The sequence below is a fragment of the Petromyzon marinus genome, chromosome 3 (genome assembly GCF_048934315.1).
Source record: "Petromyzon marinus isolate PM22_M1 ecotype Great Lakes invasive population chromosome 3, UKy_Petmar_22M1.pri1.0, whole genome shotgun sequence".
NCBI classification, from domain to species: domain Eukaryota; kingdom Metazoa; phylum Chordata; class Hyperoartia; order Petromyzontiformes; family Petromyzontidae; genus Petromyzon; species Petromyzon marinus.
Genome location: NC_133669.1, coordinates 19,873,391 through 19,891,564, shown reverse-complemented (window position 1 = coordinate 19,891,564; position 18,174 = coordinate 19,873,391). Strand labels below are relative to the sequence as shown.

General features: G+C 53.1%; 1 protein-coding gene across 1 annotated transcript; it reads right to left on the bottom strand.

The window, feature by feature from the left end:
* Window positions 1–1,966: 1,966 nt before the first annotated feature.
* On the bottom strand, window positions 1,967–16,854 carry LOC116956600 (neuronal pentraxin-2-like). The gene is made up of 5 exons (XM_032978316.2): window positions 14,973–16,854; window positions 11,066–11,231; window positions 8,905–9,167; window positions 7,730–7,909; window positions 1,967–4,575 (listed from the first exon to the last, which is right to left on the bottom strand). The coding sequence occupies exons 1-5, from the start codon at window positions 15,609–15,611 to the stop codon at window positions 4,351–4,353; spliced, it is 1,473 nt and encodes a 490-aa protein (XP_032834207.2). The 5' UTR covers window positions 15,612–16,854; the 3' UTR covers window positions 1,967–4,350.
* Between the last annotated feature and the right edge of the window lie 1,320 nt (window positions 16,855–18,174).

Here is an 18,174-nt window from a genome sequence, read left to right as displayed (position 1 = left end):
GTTTTATTTCCGGTACCCCAGCTTTGTTTCGGTACTTGTGAAACATTTCGTTTAAAAAGGGACTCGGTAAAACATCCAAATGTAGGGGAATCTTCGTGGATAAAAGTCTTGAGACTCGGGCAATCCTGGATAAAGCTATTTACAAAAACTATTCACTAATCGTTATTTTTTTCTCTCTCGTTTACCCAAGAAAGCCTCACCGAGTCTCGTGAGTTTTTTCTGGATGGTCTTGGCAAGTTACTGGACAGCTGTTAAAAAAGAGCTTCATAGCTCATCGGATTCCTCCAGTATAAATAAATATTCTGATATTCTGAAGTTTACGCAGTATGGGGGCTATGGTGCTGCCGTGTTTGCGCGACTCCCAATTGAATAAATTGCAGGTTGTTTTTTTTACAGCCATGGTATGTTTGGCCAACACCAACTACATTCTATGATTATTATTATTTTGTTTAACTCTGGGAGGAAACCGGAGAACCTGGAGCAAACCCTTTTGCAGAACAGAGGGAGAGGACGCGTACAAACCGCGCAGAGAAAGGTGCCCGAGTTCGGGACTCGAACCCAGGCCCTTATTGTCGTCGTTGCTACGAGCGTTGCCACCACCGTCGCCCTGCCGCCCGTAGTCGAACGTCCTCGTCTGCCGGGTGGGGTGCGATGAGCCGAGGCCGTTCGTGGCGAGCCTGATCCACGTGCGGTGTAAATGCAGTGGTGGGGGTGGGGGGGGGGCATCACGTGTACAGCCGCCCGCAGTAAGCCGGTTTAACAACAAAGTGTGAGTGACATTGAGTCGAATTATATCTCTCGCCGTGGAGGGCGGGGGCGGCGTGGGGAGTAGGGGTCGACTTACATATCCCCCCAAATCCATTTGCGGCATAATAGTCGCGCCGTCGGAGAGCGTTTTTGGAGGAAACCCGCGCAGTCAGCTCGCGGCGAAACGGGAGCCCAGGCTGATTAAATGTAAGCAGATTACAGACTGCGGTACGCGCGCACCTTCCAAAGTTCTGCGCGCGTACGTGGCGCTTTTTGCGTAACGGCACCCCCCGTGTTCCAAACAAAACAACAAAAAACCGCAAGCGATGCCGAAGGCGATATCATTTCGTGCTCCGCTGGACTTTCGTAAAGCGCGCTCACCGGCGTGGTGAAGTATGGTCAAACAAAGCACCCATTACTGGTACGGCGTGGCGGGGAAGCCTTCTGTCAGCAGTGGGTTGACAAAGGGCGGCATATTATTTATTCCTGACTTGAAATAGTTAAAAACGTTTTTTTTTTTTACTGGCAACGGACTAAAGATGTCAACATTTCATCCGCATGGGCTTTGGTTTGTGGACACCCATTGTACGGTGGAGCATCGCTGTGATCTACCGCTGGACGAAGACCTCCCCGCGTCGTGTAAATTCTAGGGCGGTGCTCAACCATACTTCACCGCGCTGGTCAGTGCGTGTCGTTTGGCGGAAACGGGTGGCCTGGTATGGTTCAGATCGCACTCGTCGGTGTCGTCCGCCGTCGTCCGCCGCTGGAAATCGAACCGACATCGTCGGGTTCAGAGCGCAATGCTCCAACCACCGCGACACCGCTCGCCATGCGTTTCTGCAATGTTGGGCGACGTTGGCACCGCTGGTGGGACGTTGGCAGGACGTTGGCTGGACGTCGGCGTGCTCGGGACGACAGGTGGGATCAGATTGGGCACCACGGTGGTGAGATGTTAACCACCCCCGCCTGGTATACAGGAGGGTGCGGGTTGTACCCCGACGCCTGCTGTATATTTCGAGTTTACAGTGTCCTCCCCGTGGTCGCGTGGATTTTTTTTTCTCCGTGTCCTCTGGGTTTTTTTTGCTCCCTCCACATTTTGAGCCAGTGTCCCGTGAAGGAGAGACCCATCATCTCAAGGGTTTCTCTCGGCTTGTAATTAACCCCTCGCACCGGTGACAACCGATCCAGTCAGAGCTTGCCCTCGGAGAGGGGTGGGGGGTCAAGACAAAGGTCGCTTTATTTAAACCTCCAGCACAAGCTCGTGCGAAATAATAACAACATTAAACAGGACAGTTACATAACAACGACAATCGCCACGTGTCGGGCAATAACCCCACAGTCACTCCTGTAAGTAGGGCACATTCATCGTGGGCTCACATCACTGGCATCGTCGTCGTCATCATCATCGTTATAACGATCATCGGCGAAATCGACATTATTCTGCCTGCGGGATGGTCGACAAACCATAAGTAGCAACCGATTTTTTTTGGGGGGGGGGCGGGGGGGGTTAGTCCACAGCACTTGTCCAGTGAATAGTAGTCTGAACGCCGGCGTATATAGCAATGTGGAATTGTCACACGCGGCTCAGGGCTTCCAACGAGGGCAAGCGACGCCCTTGCTGCGCGTGAGCGGGGAGGCCGAATGTTTTCACTTGGGGCCCCGGTTCATGCGTCGGCGGCGATGGGGACGATTTACGGTTTTTCATCGCTTTTTTGGGCGGGAATAGAAACGGACAACGCCTCCCCCCTCCCCCCGTGCTGCTTTCAGATGCTGAAGAGATGGGAGAGAGAAGTAATGGATTGGAGGGTGTCATTGGAGAAGATGTGGTAAGGAGGTGGGCTGACAGATGCTGGTTGGTGGTGGTGATGGCGATGGAGACTATGATAATACTGGCAAACGTGATAATAATAATAACCTCTATTTTATAAAGCCCCTTTCATATCGCAGTGTCTCAAGGCGCTGTCCATAAAAATAAAACTACACTCGCAAGTGTGGATATATTTTAAGCGAAATAGGAAGCTGATAACAGTATCGATGACTGCTCTGGAAATTCCAATAAAATAAATAACTATGATAAAAGCGAATGATAATAATTGCAGAGTAATCCAAACAGACAACAACAACAACATTGTTTTGCTCATCTTCAGTTCCGGGGAAAGGCTGCAGTAGAAACAGGTGACTTTTAAGATGGTGATTTAAAAAGTATCACAGACTCGGAATACCGAATGGATCGAGGAAGGGGATCCCACAATCGCGGTGCCCTGGCTGCAGGAGACTCTGTGTCTCCGTGTCCTTGGAATGACGACTGGACCAGAATCAGCTGATGTAAGTTTTCGCAGCGCTGTATAAAACTTGAGCAGATCGGCGAGATATTTTGGGAGCCAGCCCAAGCAAGGCCTTGAACGCGAGAAGCATAATCTTGAAGACGATATCTGCACTTTGCAGTGCGCCAGTGCAGGAACGAGAGAATCTGAGTAATACGGTCATACGATATGGATCTGGTTAAATCCTTGGCAGCAGAGTTTTGAATGTATTGTAATCTATTTAAAACACTTTTAGAAACGCCAGCAAGCAAGGCATTACGGTAATCCGACCGAGATGAAATAAAGGCATGCACCATCCTCTCGGCATCAGGAAGGGAGAGCATAGGTCTTAGGATGAGATCGAGGTATTTTGCGTGGACGAAAAAACGAGATTTTGATAATATTACATACGTGGGCTACTCAATACTTCACAACGTGGAGAACCCAACAACATAATCCCTGTCGTATCACAATTTTATTTAATAAAGTTTAGGTGCATCCACGACTTGACCTCAGCAAGACATGCTTACATTCATGATGATGATGGCGGTGATTGAGAGACCGCGACCATGATTGAACTGGCTACGTTTACAATTACATATGGGGGGAAATTTGCGAATTCGATTGACGTTACGAGTTTGTTGCTTCGTACAGAGGCCGGCTTTCATTAAATGTACACGCACAGCGGCATTGATTGGCAATGCGTGGCGTATCCATGGTTACAAAGTACACGACGCTGGGGCGTGTTTAGTCGATTCGAATGGCAGCAAAAATCAATGCGAGATGAATTACATTCGAAACTTAACACCGTACATGTAGCATATAAACATCTGTCAATAAAACAGCCAATGACGACGATGATGGTGACCTTTAGGATTCCCACGACAATAATGACACTGTCCATGACCGCGACAATGATGATGATGATGATGACGACGATGATCCCAACGATCTCGATGATGACGATGATGACGATCTCGGCGGTGACAATGATGATGACGAGCTCGACGACGACGTTGATGACGACGACAATCTCGATGACGACGTTCATGACGACGATCTCAATGACGACGATCATGACGACGATCTCGACGACGATCTCGACGACGACGTTGATGACGACGATCTCGACGACGACGTTGATGACGACGATCTCCACGACGACGTTGATGACGACGACGATCTCGACGACGACGATGATGATGATGATCTCGACGACAACGTTGATGACGACGACGATCTCGATGGCGACGATGACGACAACGACGATGACGACGATCTCGACGACGGGCCACCGCCATCACGAGTTGATCCTCTCGCCACACGTCTCGAGCGGCCACTTGGTGGCGCCGCCCTGGACCTCGATGGACTCGTGGCTCCAGGCCAGGACGTTCCCGCGTAGGTCGCCGGAGCAGCCGGCCAGGGAGGCCACCTCGGAGGCCGAGAGGACGCGGTTCCAGATCTGTAGGTCGGCCAACTCGCCGACAAAGGCCTGCATCGCGTCGAAGCGACCGCCCACCTTGTCCTGTGGCGGATGTGGGCAGCGGGGGAAGGGGAGGGGGGTCAGGAAACAGAATCAGAATGTTTAACCGGGAGAAATCCGATGAGCTATGAAGCTCTTTTTCACAGATGTCCCATCGTGGGGCCTGTGAGCGCGTGTGTGTGCAAGTGGCAGGGTTCGTGAAGGACGCTGCTGCTGCTGCTGGGCAGTTGGAGGCAGTCGCCCTCCAGCAACAACGGGGGGGCGGAGGAGCGACGCTCACAACAACGAGCGGAGCGCCGGGCGGCTAAAACGCAGACAGTTGGCATAGTGGGGAGAAAAGTTGGTTCGTCTGCCAGTCATCTCGGTCGGTCAACCCAAAACACGTGGGGCCGCCCAGTGACCTCCTGTCAGTGAGATATCTACATGCTACACAAGGTCTGAACAGATATGAATACAAAGGAATTCTATTTTATCCATGCAGAACGCACATCTCGGGGTGCTTTACAGTCGAAGCAAAAACTCAAAGCCATTGCCCAATCAATCACGCTTTAAAAAAAATATTCGATTTAAAATGTTCCATTACGTCAACTGCATTCTTGATGTGACTTGAAAGAGAGTTCCGGACGCTGAGAGGATAGCAACTTCAAGCTCCTCGCCTCATTGCTGATGCCACCGTCGTTCCCACTCCCCCCCCCCCCGACTACCAACCCCACCCTGAACCTTGGCCCTGAACCCGTGACCCTTAACCTCCTCCCCCCCCCCCTGTTCCTTGATCATCTCATTCGCTCCGAAAATCAATCGCAGCTGAAGAGGAAGTTTAGAACTCGTATTTTTCCCCCTCTCCCTCCAAACCGTGTACAGAGTTGGAAGAGTGCATAAGCCTGTTTGCAGAGCCAGTGGGTGGAGATTCCTCGTTCCTATGACAGGGGAAGTGAGTCTATATTGTAAACGGAGTTGTCTGACTTCCACACAAAGTGGTACGGGTATGCCTCGATTTACGAAATGGATCCGTTCTTTAAAAAAAAAATGCGTTAAACGAAATGTCGTACATAGGAACTGATTTTTCCATTAATTTAATAATGAAAGTGAGGAGTGTGTTTCAGACAGTCATGCCAATTCTACAGTACTAATATCCTAAAAATATACCCCAATATCATTATTAACTGTATAATAATAAAGAACATGAATCTTTGTAAAAAAAAAGGTTCTACGTGACTTTACCGAAAGACCCAATGAATATGAATTCCTGCAGTCCCGAAAGCTTTAAGTCAAGATTTTACATGAATCTTAATACGATTGAATCATTAATTCAAAGCCAAAATAATTAACCTTTTCAGGGAACTCGCCAGAAAAAGAGGTGCAAGTTGGAATGGCTTGAACGGTGATGCGGAGGCGTTTACTGTTGCACTGCAGCAGGGTGCAGGGCAACCTGCGTCTACCGGAGCTGCATGCGGCTCTCTCAGGGCCGCAGTGCGGCTCGACAATATAAAAGTCCCTTCTTGTTGTTTTGATTGCCGACCCCTGACCTCGGAAGTGCAGGTCACAATGGTAGTCCAGTTTACCATGGGGATCCAGTTCACCATGGGAGTTCAGTTCACCATGGTAGTCCATTATACCATGGGAGTCCAGTCCACCATGGAAATCCAATTTAGCATGGTAGTCCAGTTTATCACGGAAGTCCAGTTTACCACGGAAATTTGGTTCACCATGGGAGTCCAGTTTACCACAGAAGTCCAGTTCACCATGGAAGTCCAGTTTACCATGGGAGTGCAGTTGACCACGGAAGTCCAGTTTACCACGGAAGTCCAGTTCACCATGGGAGTTCAGTTCACCATGGTAGTCCATTATACCATGGGAGTCCAGTCCAACATGGAAATCCAATTTAGCATGGTAGTCCAATTTATCATGGAAGTCCAGTTTACCACGGAAATTTGGTTCACCATGGGAGTCCAGTTGACCACGGAAGTCCAGTTTACCACGGAAGTCCAGTTTACCATGGGCAAGGGTGGGCAACCTGTGGCGTCGGAGCCGCATGCGGCTCTATAAGGAACCGCTTCATCACGTCATTTATTAAGGACCCACCGTCTCGCATTCATCACGTGGCATTGCGGCTCTTGAAATATTGCCCTTCTTGTTATTTTGATTACCCGCCCCTGCGGTGTAGCGGGGACACCGTGACGCTGTCGCGGACGGCTGACGCAGCCTCCCGTGTGGCTTCTCGTTTGATGATCCTCGCGGCACGTGGCCGGAGTGAAATTTCGCTCGCGCGGAAATTCGGTTCCGTCAATGGAAAAGCGTCCGACATTTGTCAAATTGCGTTTACGCAAAATTTCGTCACCCCCCGAACGATCGTAAATTAAGGGACGCCTGTGAATTATTTTATCGACCCTGTAGGGGTGATGAGCTCAGTCAGTCGCCAACCAAGATTCTAACTCTCAACCTCCCGATCGCGAGCCGCTCGCTCTACTGACGAGCCACCCGGCCTTGTACTGACACAAGACCATACCGGCTATATCCGGCGCCACGATAGGCGAGTTGTTCTGTGTGTGCGTCTGTTCGCATACTATAAATACTCTAGCACAGTGTTCTTCACTGCAAGCCTCGCGTGCCACTGTCGGCCCCTCGGTGGCCTTCAGTGCGGCCCTTCGCGTGGGGCCCCAAGCAACCCCTGGCGACCACCGGATGGATGACACCCGACTCGACACATGCAGACACAGCCAGCTGTAATACCCTACCCAGTGCCGGATTATCCGAGTTGCAAAAGTAGCTACATCTGTAGCTGCTACATCTGTAGTAGCTACGGACCCCGCACTTTCAAGGGCCCCCACGCTAAATGCTTTCAAGCTATCAATTGCGGTTCCGTGATTCTGCACTTTGCTCTATTACTATAGTACTATACTGCCTTCAACTTCTATGAACGACTGTGTGCTTAAGGTTAGCGATTTATCGTATTATTTGGCTGTATAGCAAATGAAAAAATACAATTCTAACTCCACTGTGCAAATACCAAAAATGTGTGTTTTAATATTCATGTATTTATTTATTGAGGGCCCCTTCATACCATATGCTACAAGGCCCCGCACTAGCTTAATCCGGCACTTGGCCCTGCCAGCTTCCTTTCGAATGCAATACGGACAAAACGATGACCGTGGCGTTGACCCGGTGACCCGGTGACCCGGTGACCACGCCCCCTGACCTGCTCCTGGCCCAGCACGAGGACCCCGCCGGGCGTGATGGGGTGCCACGGCGCCAGGGCGTCGCCCGTGCCACGCAGGGCGCCGTCCTGGAACGCCTCCCACACCCCGTCCCGCGACGTCCAGGTCACCACCACGTGGTGCCACCGCCCGTCGTTCAGTGACAGCGGTAGCTGAGCCATCTTTTTATTTTGGGGGGGATGGGGCGGAGGGCGAGGGGGGGGGCAGAGGTTATGTAGGTGGCCATATACAGGGGGAGGGGCAGGGGGTGGGGAGGGGTGGGGTGGATGGGTGGGAGCACAGGTAACATGGATCAGCACATGTGAACATGGATCAGCACATGTAAACATGGATCAGCACATGTAAACATGGATCAGCACATGTGAACATGGATCAGCACATGTAAACATGGATCAGCACATGTGAACATGGTCTTCATAAGTGCTACTCACTCACAGCACTTGCCCCAAAAGACAGTAAAGGCTACACGGGGGAGAGGGGGGGTATTTATTTTGCGTCCTTTGTCGGCCGATCCGTCCAACCACCCCCAGAATTCCGGCCACCTCGATTGAAAACTCATTCCTTGACAGCTGCTTTTCGTCTATTAGTGTTTGTTGTCCTTCCTCCCCCGCACCTACGATGAGCGCGGTTGGCCACGTACGGGTGGCGAAAGACGTGCAACACGCGTAACCATTCCGGCCACCGCGCGTCGCTCTAACTTTTTTTTACGATCAGAGGAAACAAGAAGATGCTCGGTGTAGTCGGCACTTTGCTTTGTTCATCATTTAGTGTTTTAATGCTTTGCTTTATGTACCCCCCCCCCTTTAAATGAAAGATTTAACAAAACATTTCTCGCTCTGCTTTCCTCTCCTTACCCTTCCCTCTCTCCCTACCCCCCTCTCTGCCCCCCCCCCCTCTTCCTACTCCATGTCGCTTTCTCTCTCTCTCGCTCACTCTCTCGCTCTTTCTCATGCTTTCTTTTTTTAACTACGACAAGTGCTGCATCTGCACCCAGCCCTCCTCGCAGTCCAACGGCCTCCAACGGGTAGCTCAGATCTGCATGCAGAGCTCTCCCGTCATCTGCCACCGAGCACACGGCCTCCTCCAGCGCCCACTGCTCCTTGAAGGCCCTCTGTCTCTCTCTCGCCCCCTCTCTCTCTCTGTCTCTCTCTGGCACCTTGTCGTTGACGAGCAGCTCCACGGGATTGTGGCCCCACTCCATAAGCACGATTTCGTTGGACTGGCGCGGCACGGCGTACGAGAGCGGCGTGCCCACGCCGCCCGACGCCGAGGAGCGCAGCCAGAGGCTCGCGCTGAACGCGTGCATCTCGGGCAGCGAGGCGGCGGCCCGAGCCACCATGTAGTCGGTGCGCAGCGGGAACGACACCTTGAAGGCGTCCGACGGCGGCGGTGGTGGCACAGCCGCGTCAACGTCGACACCTGCACGCGGGGTTTGGGAGCGGCGGTGGTGGTGGTGGTGATGGTAGCGGTCAGCGCGCTGCGCCATAAACCCGGCCGCCCGAGTTCGATTCCCTGCTCGTGGCCAGCAGCACCAAGTGACGATTGTCTGGGCCTCCTCTAGGTCGACTCAGCCTCAAATGAGTACCTGGCGCGATGTGTTAAACATCGCCGCTCGGGAGACAAAGGCCGGCCGGGCGTGATGGTGGCCACCCAGCCCCTCGTGTGCCGTGCCGGCCTTCATAGGTGCTCGCTGACAGCACTTGCCCCAACCAGACTGTAAAGGCTACACGGGGGAAAGGGGAGGGTCTTTAGCTTTATGGGGTCGTGGTCAGGGTCACTAGGTCGGGTTAACTGTGGGCACGGTCGCTGCCGAAGTAAACACGCAATGTCGCGGATCAACATTGGCAAGCGGTTGCAGGCCAACGTTGCTCTCACAACTTTCTCCCAAAGCGTTCACTGTCGACTGGGTCGGTCGGGTTCACTGGAGTCGATAGAATCACCGCGGCAGGGTAACAGGTTTTTTTATTATTATTTTAAATTCTTTTTACCAGCTAAGGCCCACTGAGATATACAGCTCTTTTTTCAGAAGCGACCTGGCTATCACGAGTGACAGCTCAACGAAGTTGGCTTTTCATCACGTGGACATTTATAGCGGGGGGGCAAATGCAGTACTCTAAACGCGTGATTCCAAATGTTGGAGGACCACGGAGGACCACGGGATAGAATGTGCACATTCCAAATATGGAGCATGCGCCAGGGTCGGGATTGAACCCACGGCCTCCTGTAGATCAGGCGAGGTAGTCAACATCTCACAGCCACCGTGGCGCACAATTGCGGGGGCCCTTCGATGTGCCCCCCATTTAATTCCCATCACCACCCCCTACCACCACGAGATGGCGGGGATAACACGCGATAGAAACTGGTGGCGCGCCGTTGCACAACTGCAGCACGAGACAGAGCGGAGTGGGGAGCCGCTGCGAACCCTGAGGAAGGGCGTGCAGGCTGAGTTGACGTTCACTACGCACTGACGGCCACGAGCCGCGTGACAAATCATTTAAAACGCGGCGTGATTCGCTTGCTCGCTCCCTCGCTCGCCCCCTTACATCTCTCATCTTTCCTATCACCCGTCTGCGATGCTCGCTCTTCAATGATCCCTCCTCCTCCTCTCCTCTCCCTCTCTACTCAACCCCTCAAGCCGTCTCCACCACCTCACACGCCCATCCCTCCTACTCCTCTCCCCCCGCTCAATTCCTGCCCTCTTCATTTCCCCATTCACACCCCCCCCTCCACCCAGAACCCCTCCACATCTCCACTCCTCCTCCCTTCTCACCTCTCCACGTACGGGGCCATCCATTTAGTGGGTACGCAAAAAAAATCTGTCGAAACTCGACCCCGTTCCCTGTACGCACGCGAACTTTTTACACCACCCCCCCCCCCCTGAATCCTATAGAACGGCCGATATTTAATCCACGCAGAAACGATCAAGGATTAATAATATTGACGTGTTTAAGCATACAGTCCACCGCCGGATTATCTAACTAATGTGATGGCCAATGTAGACAAATTATTATCCAGGCTTCACCCCCCTCCCCCGTTTTCTATGCGTACGGACATTGTCAGTCGACCCCCCCCCATACGCAAGCTACGCATTTGGGTTAACCCCCCCACCCTCCATGCGTACAAATTCAATGGATGGCCCCTAAACCCGTAACCTCCCCCCCTCCACTCCCCCATCAATCCACGCCTCCCTCCACCCCCAACCCCCTCTCCCTACCCCCTCCGCCCCCTTCTCACTGCCCCCCCCACCTCTCCCCCCACCCCTCCCCCTGCCCCCCCACCCCTCCCCCACGGCCCCTCCCCCGCGGCCCCTCCCCCACCCTTCTCGATGCCGGCAATCCGGTGTCTCAGCTCCCCGAGGGCTTTGTCGATCCGCGCATGCGCAGTGCGGTTCCCCGTGAGCTCGAGCGCGCGCGACTCCAGCAGCTCGCGCACGGCGTCGCGCGCGGCCGTCGCCCAATCGGTGCGGCCCGGCGCCGCGTGCGTCTGGGTGGGGGGGGGGCAGAAAGGAACGGGGCGGGGGGGGGGGTGCAGGGTAGGGGAATGGGGGGTAGAGAGGAACGGGTCGGAGGGGGAGGGGTCAGAGAGGAAGGGGGGGCAGTATAAAGGAATGGGGGGGGGGGTCGAGAGGAACGAGGGGGGTGGCGGGCAGAGAGGAACGGGGCGGGGGGGCAGAGAGGAAGGGGGGGCAGAGAGGAAGGGGGGGGGGCAGAGAGAGAGTAAGGGGGTGAGCGCAATGTGAACACAGTGGGATGTCAAGATGAACAAGCACGCGAAGAATTTTGATTTAAAGCTTTCGTGACTGCAGTAATTCATATTCTTAGCTCTTTCGGTAAAGTCACCACGTTGAAGGGAAACAATAAAATAATAAAATATATAAAACAATAAAAAAAAATTCACGACAAACTAAGTTGCCTCTGTGGTAGTAGTTACATTGGAGAAACCAAACGCCATGTCTCGGACCGCATTCGTGAACACAAAGCAGACCTTAAACACGGTAGGACCAACACCTCGGCCGTGGCAGATCATTGTTATAATTCAGTGGGCTCACATGACATTGACTTCTCCAAGACAGAGGTTCTTTGTAAGCCATCTGGCTACCATGAGAGATTCGTTCATGAGGCTATCCACATATACAAGCACAGAGACAATTTCAACCGAGAAGATGGATTCTGGCTTAGCAATCATTGGAAAGATTTGATAAACCATTTCGGGTCTTAATTGATTGTTCACGCTTACAGTGGCTTTCAGACAGCATACATTAATTTTTAGTCTCCCCCCTCCTCTTTTCAGAACATAGATGGACTCGTCCTTCTAAATAAACTGACAAATCGCTGCGCGTGGCGCTGACGGTTTTTACAAATAAATACACCGTCAATAAATAAATAAATAAATTTATACAAACCGACACACCTGATGACGACCGTTTGTGTTATGGTCGAAACGTCGTGAGAATTTTTTATTGTTTTATATATTTTATTATGTTATTGTTTCCCTTCAACGTGACTTTACCGAAAGAGCTAAGAATATGAAGCACGCGAAGCTACGGAAGTGGCCTCGCAGGGGTTCACTGCAGACGGAGCTGTCCACGGGGAGTCGGGCGCGGGCTGCTTTTGTAGGTTCGAGAGTGCCGGTAAATAATCACATATCCCATGAGAAATGTATCGATGTCTATATAACACAGCGATTTAGTGAGTGATGAACCACTTCCTCTTATGCAGCGGTTCTTAACCTTTACTGCAGCCATGCCACCCCTTTGGTGCTCAATCGTATAATGTTATACGTACAATGTTTATAAACACACGTAAGGTTTGATGAAACAACGTACGTTGTACGTTCGTGCCCCGTGCTTAATTTGTGTTTTGATGATTTACTTTCTCGGAACAACATCTGGCCATGTCTCGCGCCCCCCAGAAAGGGCATCTCGCACCCCCAGGGGCTGCGTGCACCCCCAGGTTTGAGAACCCACCGCTCTACCGTGACAAGAGAGCAGAGCCAACGTGTGCCGACTGCAGCGAGTATACCGCACTGGGGGCTCATTGCAGCCGGAGCTGTCCAGCGCTGAACTTCAGCAACGAACGTGGCTGCTGCCCTCTCGCACTGTGGAGGCAGCGGCAAGGGTTGGTGGATCACCGCACGCGTGCTGTGAAACTCCCCCTTCCTCCACCCGTGGGTGGGCGCGTCCAGGAGGAGGAGAAGTCAAAGGCGACACAACAATAATGCGGACTCCACTAGTTCCGCCTGCATGGGATAGAGTGTTTCCTCCCTAGCACGCGCGTGTCCTCACCGTGCGCTCCGCTTTTCCTCCCGCTTGTAAGCACTCGTTCATTGGCCGGCAACGCCTTAGCGTATAGAGGACCGCAGAGCTTGGGCAATCGTTGGCACCGGCTCACCGCGTGGCTACCTTTCCCGCTCGTCTGCCGTCCCTCTTCCGAGCCGTTCTCTCTCTCGCTCTCTCTCTCTACGTGGCGCGAGCGAACGCAGTGCGGCGGTGCTCTGCGAGCCGAAAATAATGACGATTATTTTTAATTGGAGGGACTTCAGAGGAAACATCTTTTTTCTCCCAATGAAACGGCGGATAATTATCTGGATCATCCACGGCGATTTAGAGCCGGAGATAACCAAATCGAGTGGTGACAACGGAGCGACCAGGGGAGAGCTATCGGCGAGGCGGGAGGAGGGATCAGGACCCGAGATAAGGTCGACACATCCACGGAGCGACAGGCATGAAGCACACAGCGGGGTAATGACGGCGAGTTGAAAAAGAAGAGGCGAGCGTCGTCACGGCCGATTCCGACGAGTTGGGCAACAGCAGGGCGATGTGACCGTGCGGAGGATGAGGTCGAGATGATCTCGACAGCGTGAACGGGGCGACCACGATGCGGGAAATACAGCAGCAACTTCGGGCAGGGCAACCGGCGACAAGACAGCGACAATTGAAGGGGACGACGCGGGGCGACAACCGAGCGACGACTACTGGGAGGGAGATATCGAAGATGCAACTCGGAATGTGTAGGAGGGCAGCACGCGAGAAGGGGTAACGAACGCGGCTGCTGCACTCCCGCATTGTGGAGGTAGCGGCGGTACACCGGTGCAGCATGACACGGCGGTCCTCATAAAACGGTTCTAAAAGCGAAATATTCAACGGCCCATTGCGTCTTTCGACTGCTTCGATATCGCGAGAACCGATTTTGAAACACCACCACCCCGCAAGATTTTCTGACCGGGGTTGCAAAAAAAAAAATTGCGACGAAAAGTTGCTTTTATTTAATTTAAACCACGTGTACCTACGGTGTACCGCCAATACGTTAATCAGTGGGGAACAGCCCAGAGAGTCGAACTCTGTCTCTCTCTCTCTCTCTGTGCTCAAATCAACACTGAGCCAGCGGTGGAAGTTCTACACGCTCATGACGCCCCTCCCCGTGTATCCATGTGATGATGATGGCCACTTGTCTTTTGAATTCTATTTATGCGACCTGTGAAGGATGATGATGATGATGAGCTTATCCGGCAAGGATCTGACCTCTGGACCCTGGCTGCGTTGAATATCCACGTGATGATAAGCCACTTCGTTGAGCTATCATTTGTGGCCAGGTCGCTTCTGAAAAACAGCTACATTATAGTTCAGTGGGCCTTACCTGGTAAAATAAAACATAGTTTAGTTTTTTAGTTTAGTAAATAGAACACTGCTTTCGCCAGGTAAGCCTCCACGAATCTCAAGATTGATGTCCTATATACAGCCGTGGCTACTTGCCACACCTGCAGGTAGCAAGTAGGTAGCCGCGACCAAAGACAGAGACAAAGATACCCCAAACAGACTGTTGGGGCAAGTACTGTTAGCGAGGAGCATCTATAAAGGCCGGCACGACACACGAGGGGGTGGATGGCCAACACCACGCCCGGCCGCCTTCGTCTATCTAATGCTGATGCTTACACACCGCACCAGGTACTGTGCTCATTAAAGGCTGAGCCAACCTAAGGGAGGCCCAGGACTAGATTCAAAGACAAAGACCCCCGAATAGCCTTAACAGACTGTTGAGGCAAGTGCTGCTAGCGAGTAGCACCTATGTGGGACCGGCACTGCACACGGTGTTGGCCGTGAGCAGGAATCGAACTCGGTCCGCCGGGTTCACAGCGCTGCGCACTAACCGCTGCGCTGCCGCTCCCCGCGGACTAGGTTCACACACACACACACACGCGCACAGTCTCACACAGGGAGGCAGCTACCTCCAGGTGCTCCAGCCTGTCCTTGAGCGCCTGTGTGGTCTTCCCCAGCTCCTCCAACATCTCGGTCGAATCTCGCGGAGGGTCTCCCATGGTATTCCTCATCCCCGCAGCTCCCTCAAGCTCCGCGTGCCTGCTGCCCGCCAACCCCGTCGCCTCCTCCTCCTGCTGCTGCTGCTGCTGGCCCTTGCGCAGTCCCGCCGATCCCCTGTGGCCTCCGGACTCGCAGCGACTCAACTTGGTCGTGAGCTCCTTGATGGCTTCCCGCTGGCGAGAGATGGTCTCCTTGTGCTGTCTCACGACCTCGCGGAGGTGCGAGCCGATGGCGGATGATGACGACGATGATGATGATGATGACGATGATGGCGGGGAGGAGGTACCAATGTTGGAGACCATCCAGGATGTTGGAGCAGCACAAGGGATGTTGTCCATCTCCACGGGCATGGCGGTGCACACGAAGCGCTGCGGTTGCTGCTGAGGCTGAGGATGGACGCGCGCGGGGTCAGCTGCCCTCGACGCGACCTTGGAAGCCACCCCTGGGCTGTCCCCCGGTCCCATGGTCGCCGTGACCCCAAGAGAGACGAGGCAGAGCAGGACCCGGGAGGGGCCCGCGATGCGCGGGACACGGGGATGACCTCCCATGGGGGTGACGCAGGGGGGTGGGGGGGGGTGAGGAGGTTCGGCGATGGATTTAGATGGAGAGAGGAAGAGGAGCAGGTTAGGAGATGTTGAGAAAGAGGAGACAGGAGATGATGGGATGCAAGGAAATGGAGGGGCAGGTGGAGGTGACAGATTAGAGGTAGTCGAAAGAGACTGAAGTAGAGAGAGAGATGGGAGATTGTGAAGAGAAATGGAGATGAGAGGACACTAGAATAGGGGAGGGATTGAGAGGAGTAGAGGGCAGAGGAGATGAGAGAGGCTACGTGAGAGATTACAGCACAGATGGGGATTAGAGGGAGAGAGATATTAGTAGTGACGGCGATATAATAATGTTGAGTCAGAGGGAGATGGCCGAGGAAGAGAGAGAGAGATGAAAGAAATAGGAGATGGGAAAATAAAGGTGAGAGGATGAGACGCGATGAAGATTTGAGTGGTAAAAAGGGGGTAGAGATGAGGGGAAACACAGGGAGATGAGCCGGGTGGCGTATATGGGATATGGATCAAAGGATATAGGATGAGATAGAGACGGCAAGTAGATGAAATTATGAAAGATGGAGAGAGAGACAGAGAGATGGAAGGGGGCAGCGCAAGATGAGAGAGGAGATGAGAGGAAGGAGCGAGAGAGAGAGAGAGAGTTAGCCAGCCGATATAAAGATTATAATATCAATATATCTCGGAGATATCAGAGATGATGTACAGAGCGAGATACAGAGATGCACGCACACGCTGCGGTGATATGTAGCGGAGACAGAATGAGTGACGTGACAGGTGTATCAAAATCTATGAACGGTGGCGCGTGCGCGTTGGTAGAGGTGCGCGTGGCTCCAGGCGGTGTGCAAGGTGAATGCGGGCGTAAGGATGCGCGCAGGAGGTGTTAGTCGCGTGCAGGTGTGCAGGTGTGCAGGTGTGTAGCAGCTCCGCGCGGATCCGTGTGCAGGTGGGGACGCGATTTCGCCCGCGCGCTCACTCCGCCAGATGCCGCGAATCCAAAGGCGCTTAAATAGAGAGGGGTGTGTGGTGGGGGGGGAGGCTTTGGGCGGTATCGGACGCGCCCTAACCTCCCCTCTCTCTCTCCTCCCCTGTCCTCCCCTCTCCTCTGCTCCTCCCGCGCTCCTTCCCCTTCCCTCTCCCCCTCCCACTGTGCCCATCCACCTTCCACTCCGCCTCTTCGCTAACCCCCCTCTCGCGCTTCGGGGGGGAGAGGGGGCGTGCAGAAAAAGGGAATCGGTGAAGAAAGAAAAGAGTGGCGAGAAAATAGGGGGGGGGGAGGTGGGGCAGGGTGGGTAAGGGGGGGATGCGGAGGGAGGGAGGGGGGCAGGGCGGGAATGAGAGAGACAGGGAAAGGATGCGGATGGAGGGAGAGAAGTGGGGAGGGAGAGTCAGAGGGGGAGGGAGGGACGTACAGAGGTGGGCAGGGAGGGAGGGAGAATATGGGGGGGAGGCGGAGGTGAAAGGGAGGGGAAGAAAGGAGGGGGAGGGGTGGGAGGGGGGAGGGAGGAACGTAGAGAGAGGCGGGCAGGGAGGGCAGGGAAGGGAATAAGGGAGGGAGAAAAGGGGGGAAGGTAAAAGCGAGGGGAGAGAGGAGGGAGGGGGGGCGAGAGGGATGGACGTGGAGATGTGGGCAGGGATGGAAGGGAAGAAGGGAGGAAGGGAGAAAAGGGGGAGGGTGAAAGGGAGGGGGAGAGAGCCCCTGTGATCACTGTTACGTTGCAATTATGGCTTTATTTTTTGGTGATTTTTTGGTTGGGACATGTTTGTTTTGTTGTAGTACGGAGTTAGACTGATGGCCTTAATCTAAGTTTTCTTGTTGTTGTTGTTTGACTTGCATCCCACTGGGATTTTTTGCACACAGCGTTGGTGTACGGTGCTTTTTTCAGGAATATTTTGCTGTTTTTTTCATGGATTTTCTGTTTGCACAGTCACATAGTCACTTTAAGATGTTTTTCTTGTTCGTGTTTTTGTTTTTTGTTTGTTGTGGTTGCACCCGATTCAAGAGCCGAATGGCTCACAGGGCTATACCAAAATAAATAAACTGAAACTGAGATGGGTGGACGTGGAGATCTGGGCAGGGAGGGGAGGGAGGGAGGGAGGGAGAAAAGGGGGGAGGGTGAAAGGGAGAGGGAGGGAGGAGGGAAGGTGGTTGAGAGGGTCAGATAACTAAAGAAGAGGGGGCATCCGAGGGAGGCAAAAGGAGGGAAGGAGGGAGGGAAGGAGGGAAGAGGGGGAGTAGGGGGGCACGTCTCCTCCCTCCCTTTACTCGGTGTTCATTTTGAATGATGAATAAGTTGGAATTATTAATGAATAAAACACATTAGCCATGCCAGTGGTGATGTCAGTGTAATTGTGTCAATCACCTACATATGTCTATGCAGCTGATGCTTCCGATGGTGATGATACTGATGTCAAACGATGGATTATGCTCACGCTGATCACGTTAAAATGTCAATGCTGCTGGTATACGGTACAGTATAAGTATCTACGGAAACCTTTTTGCCAGTTTCAAGATATTGAATGGTAAAACGCATTGAACGTCATCCAAATTACA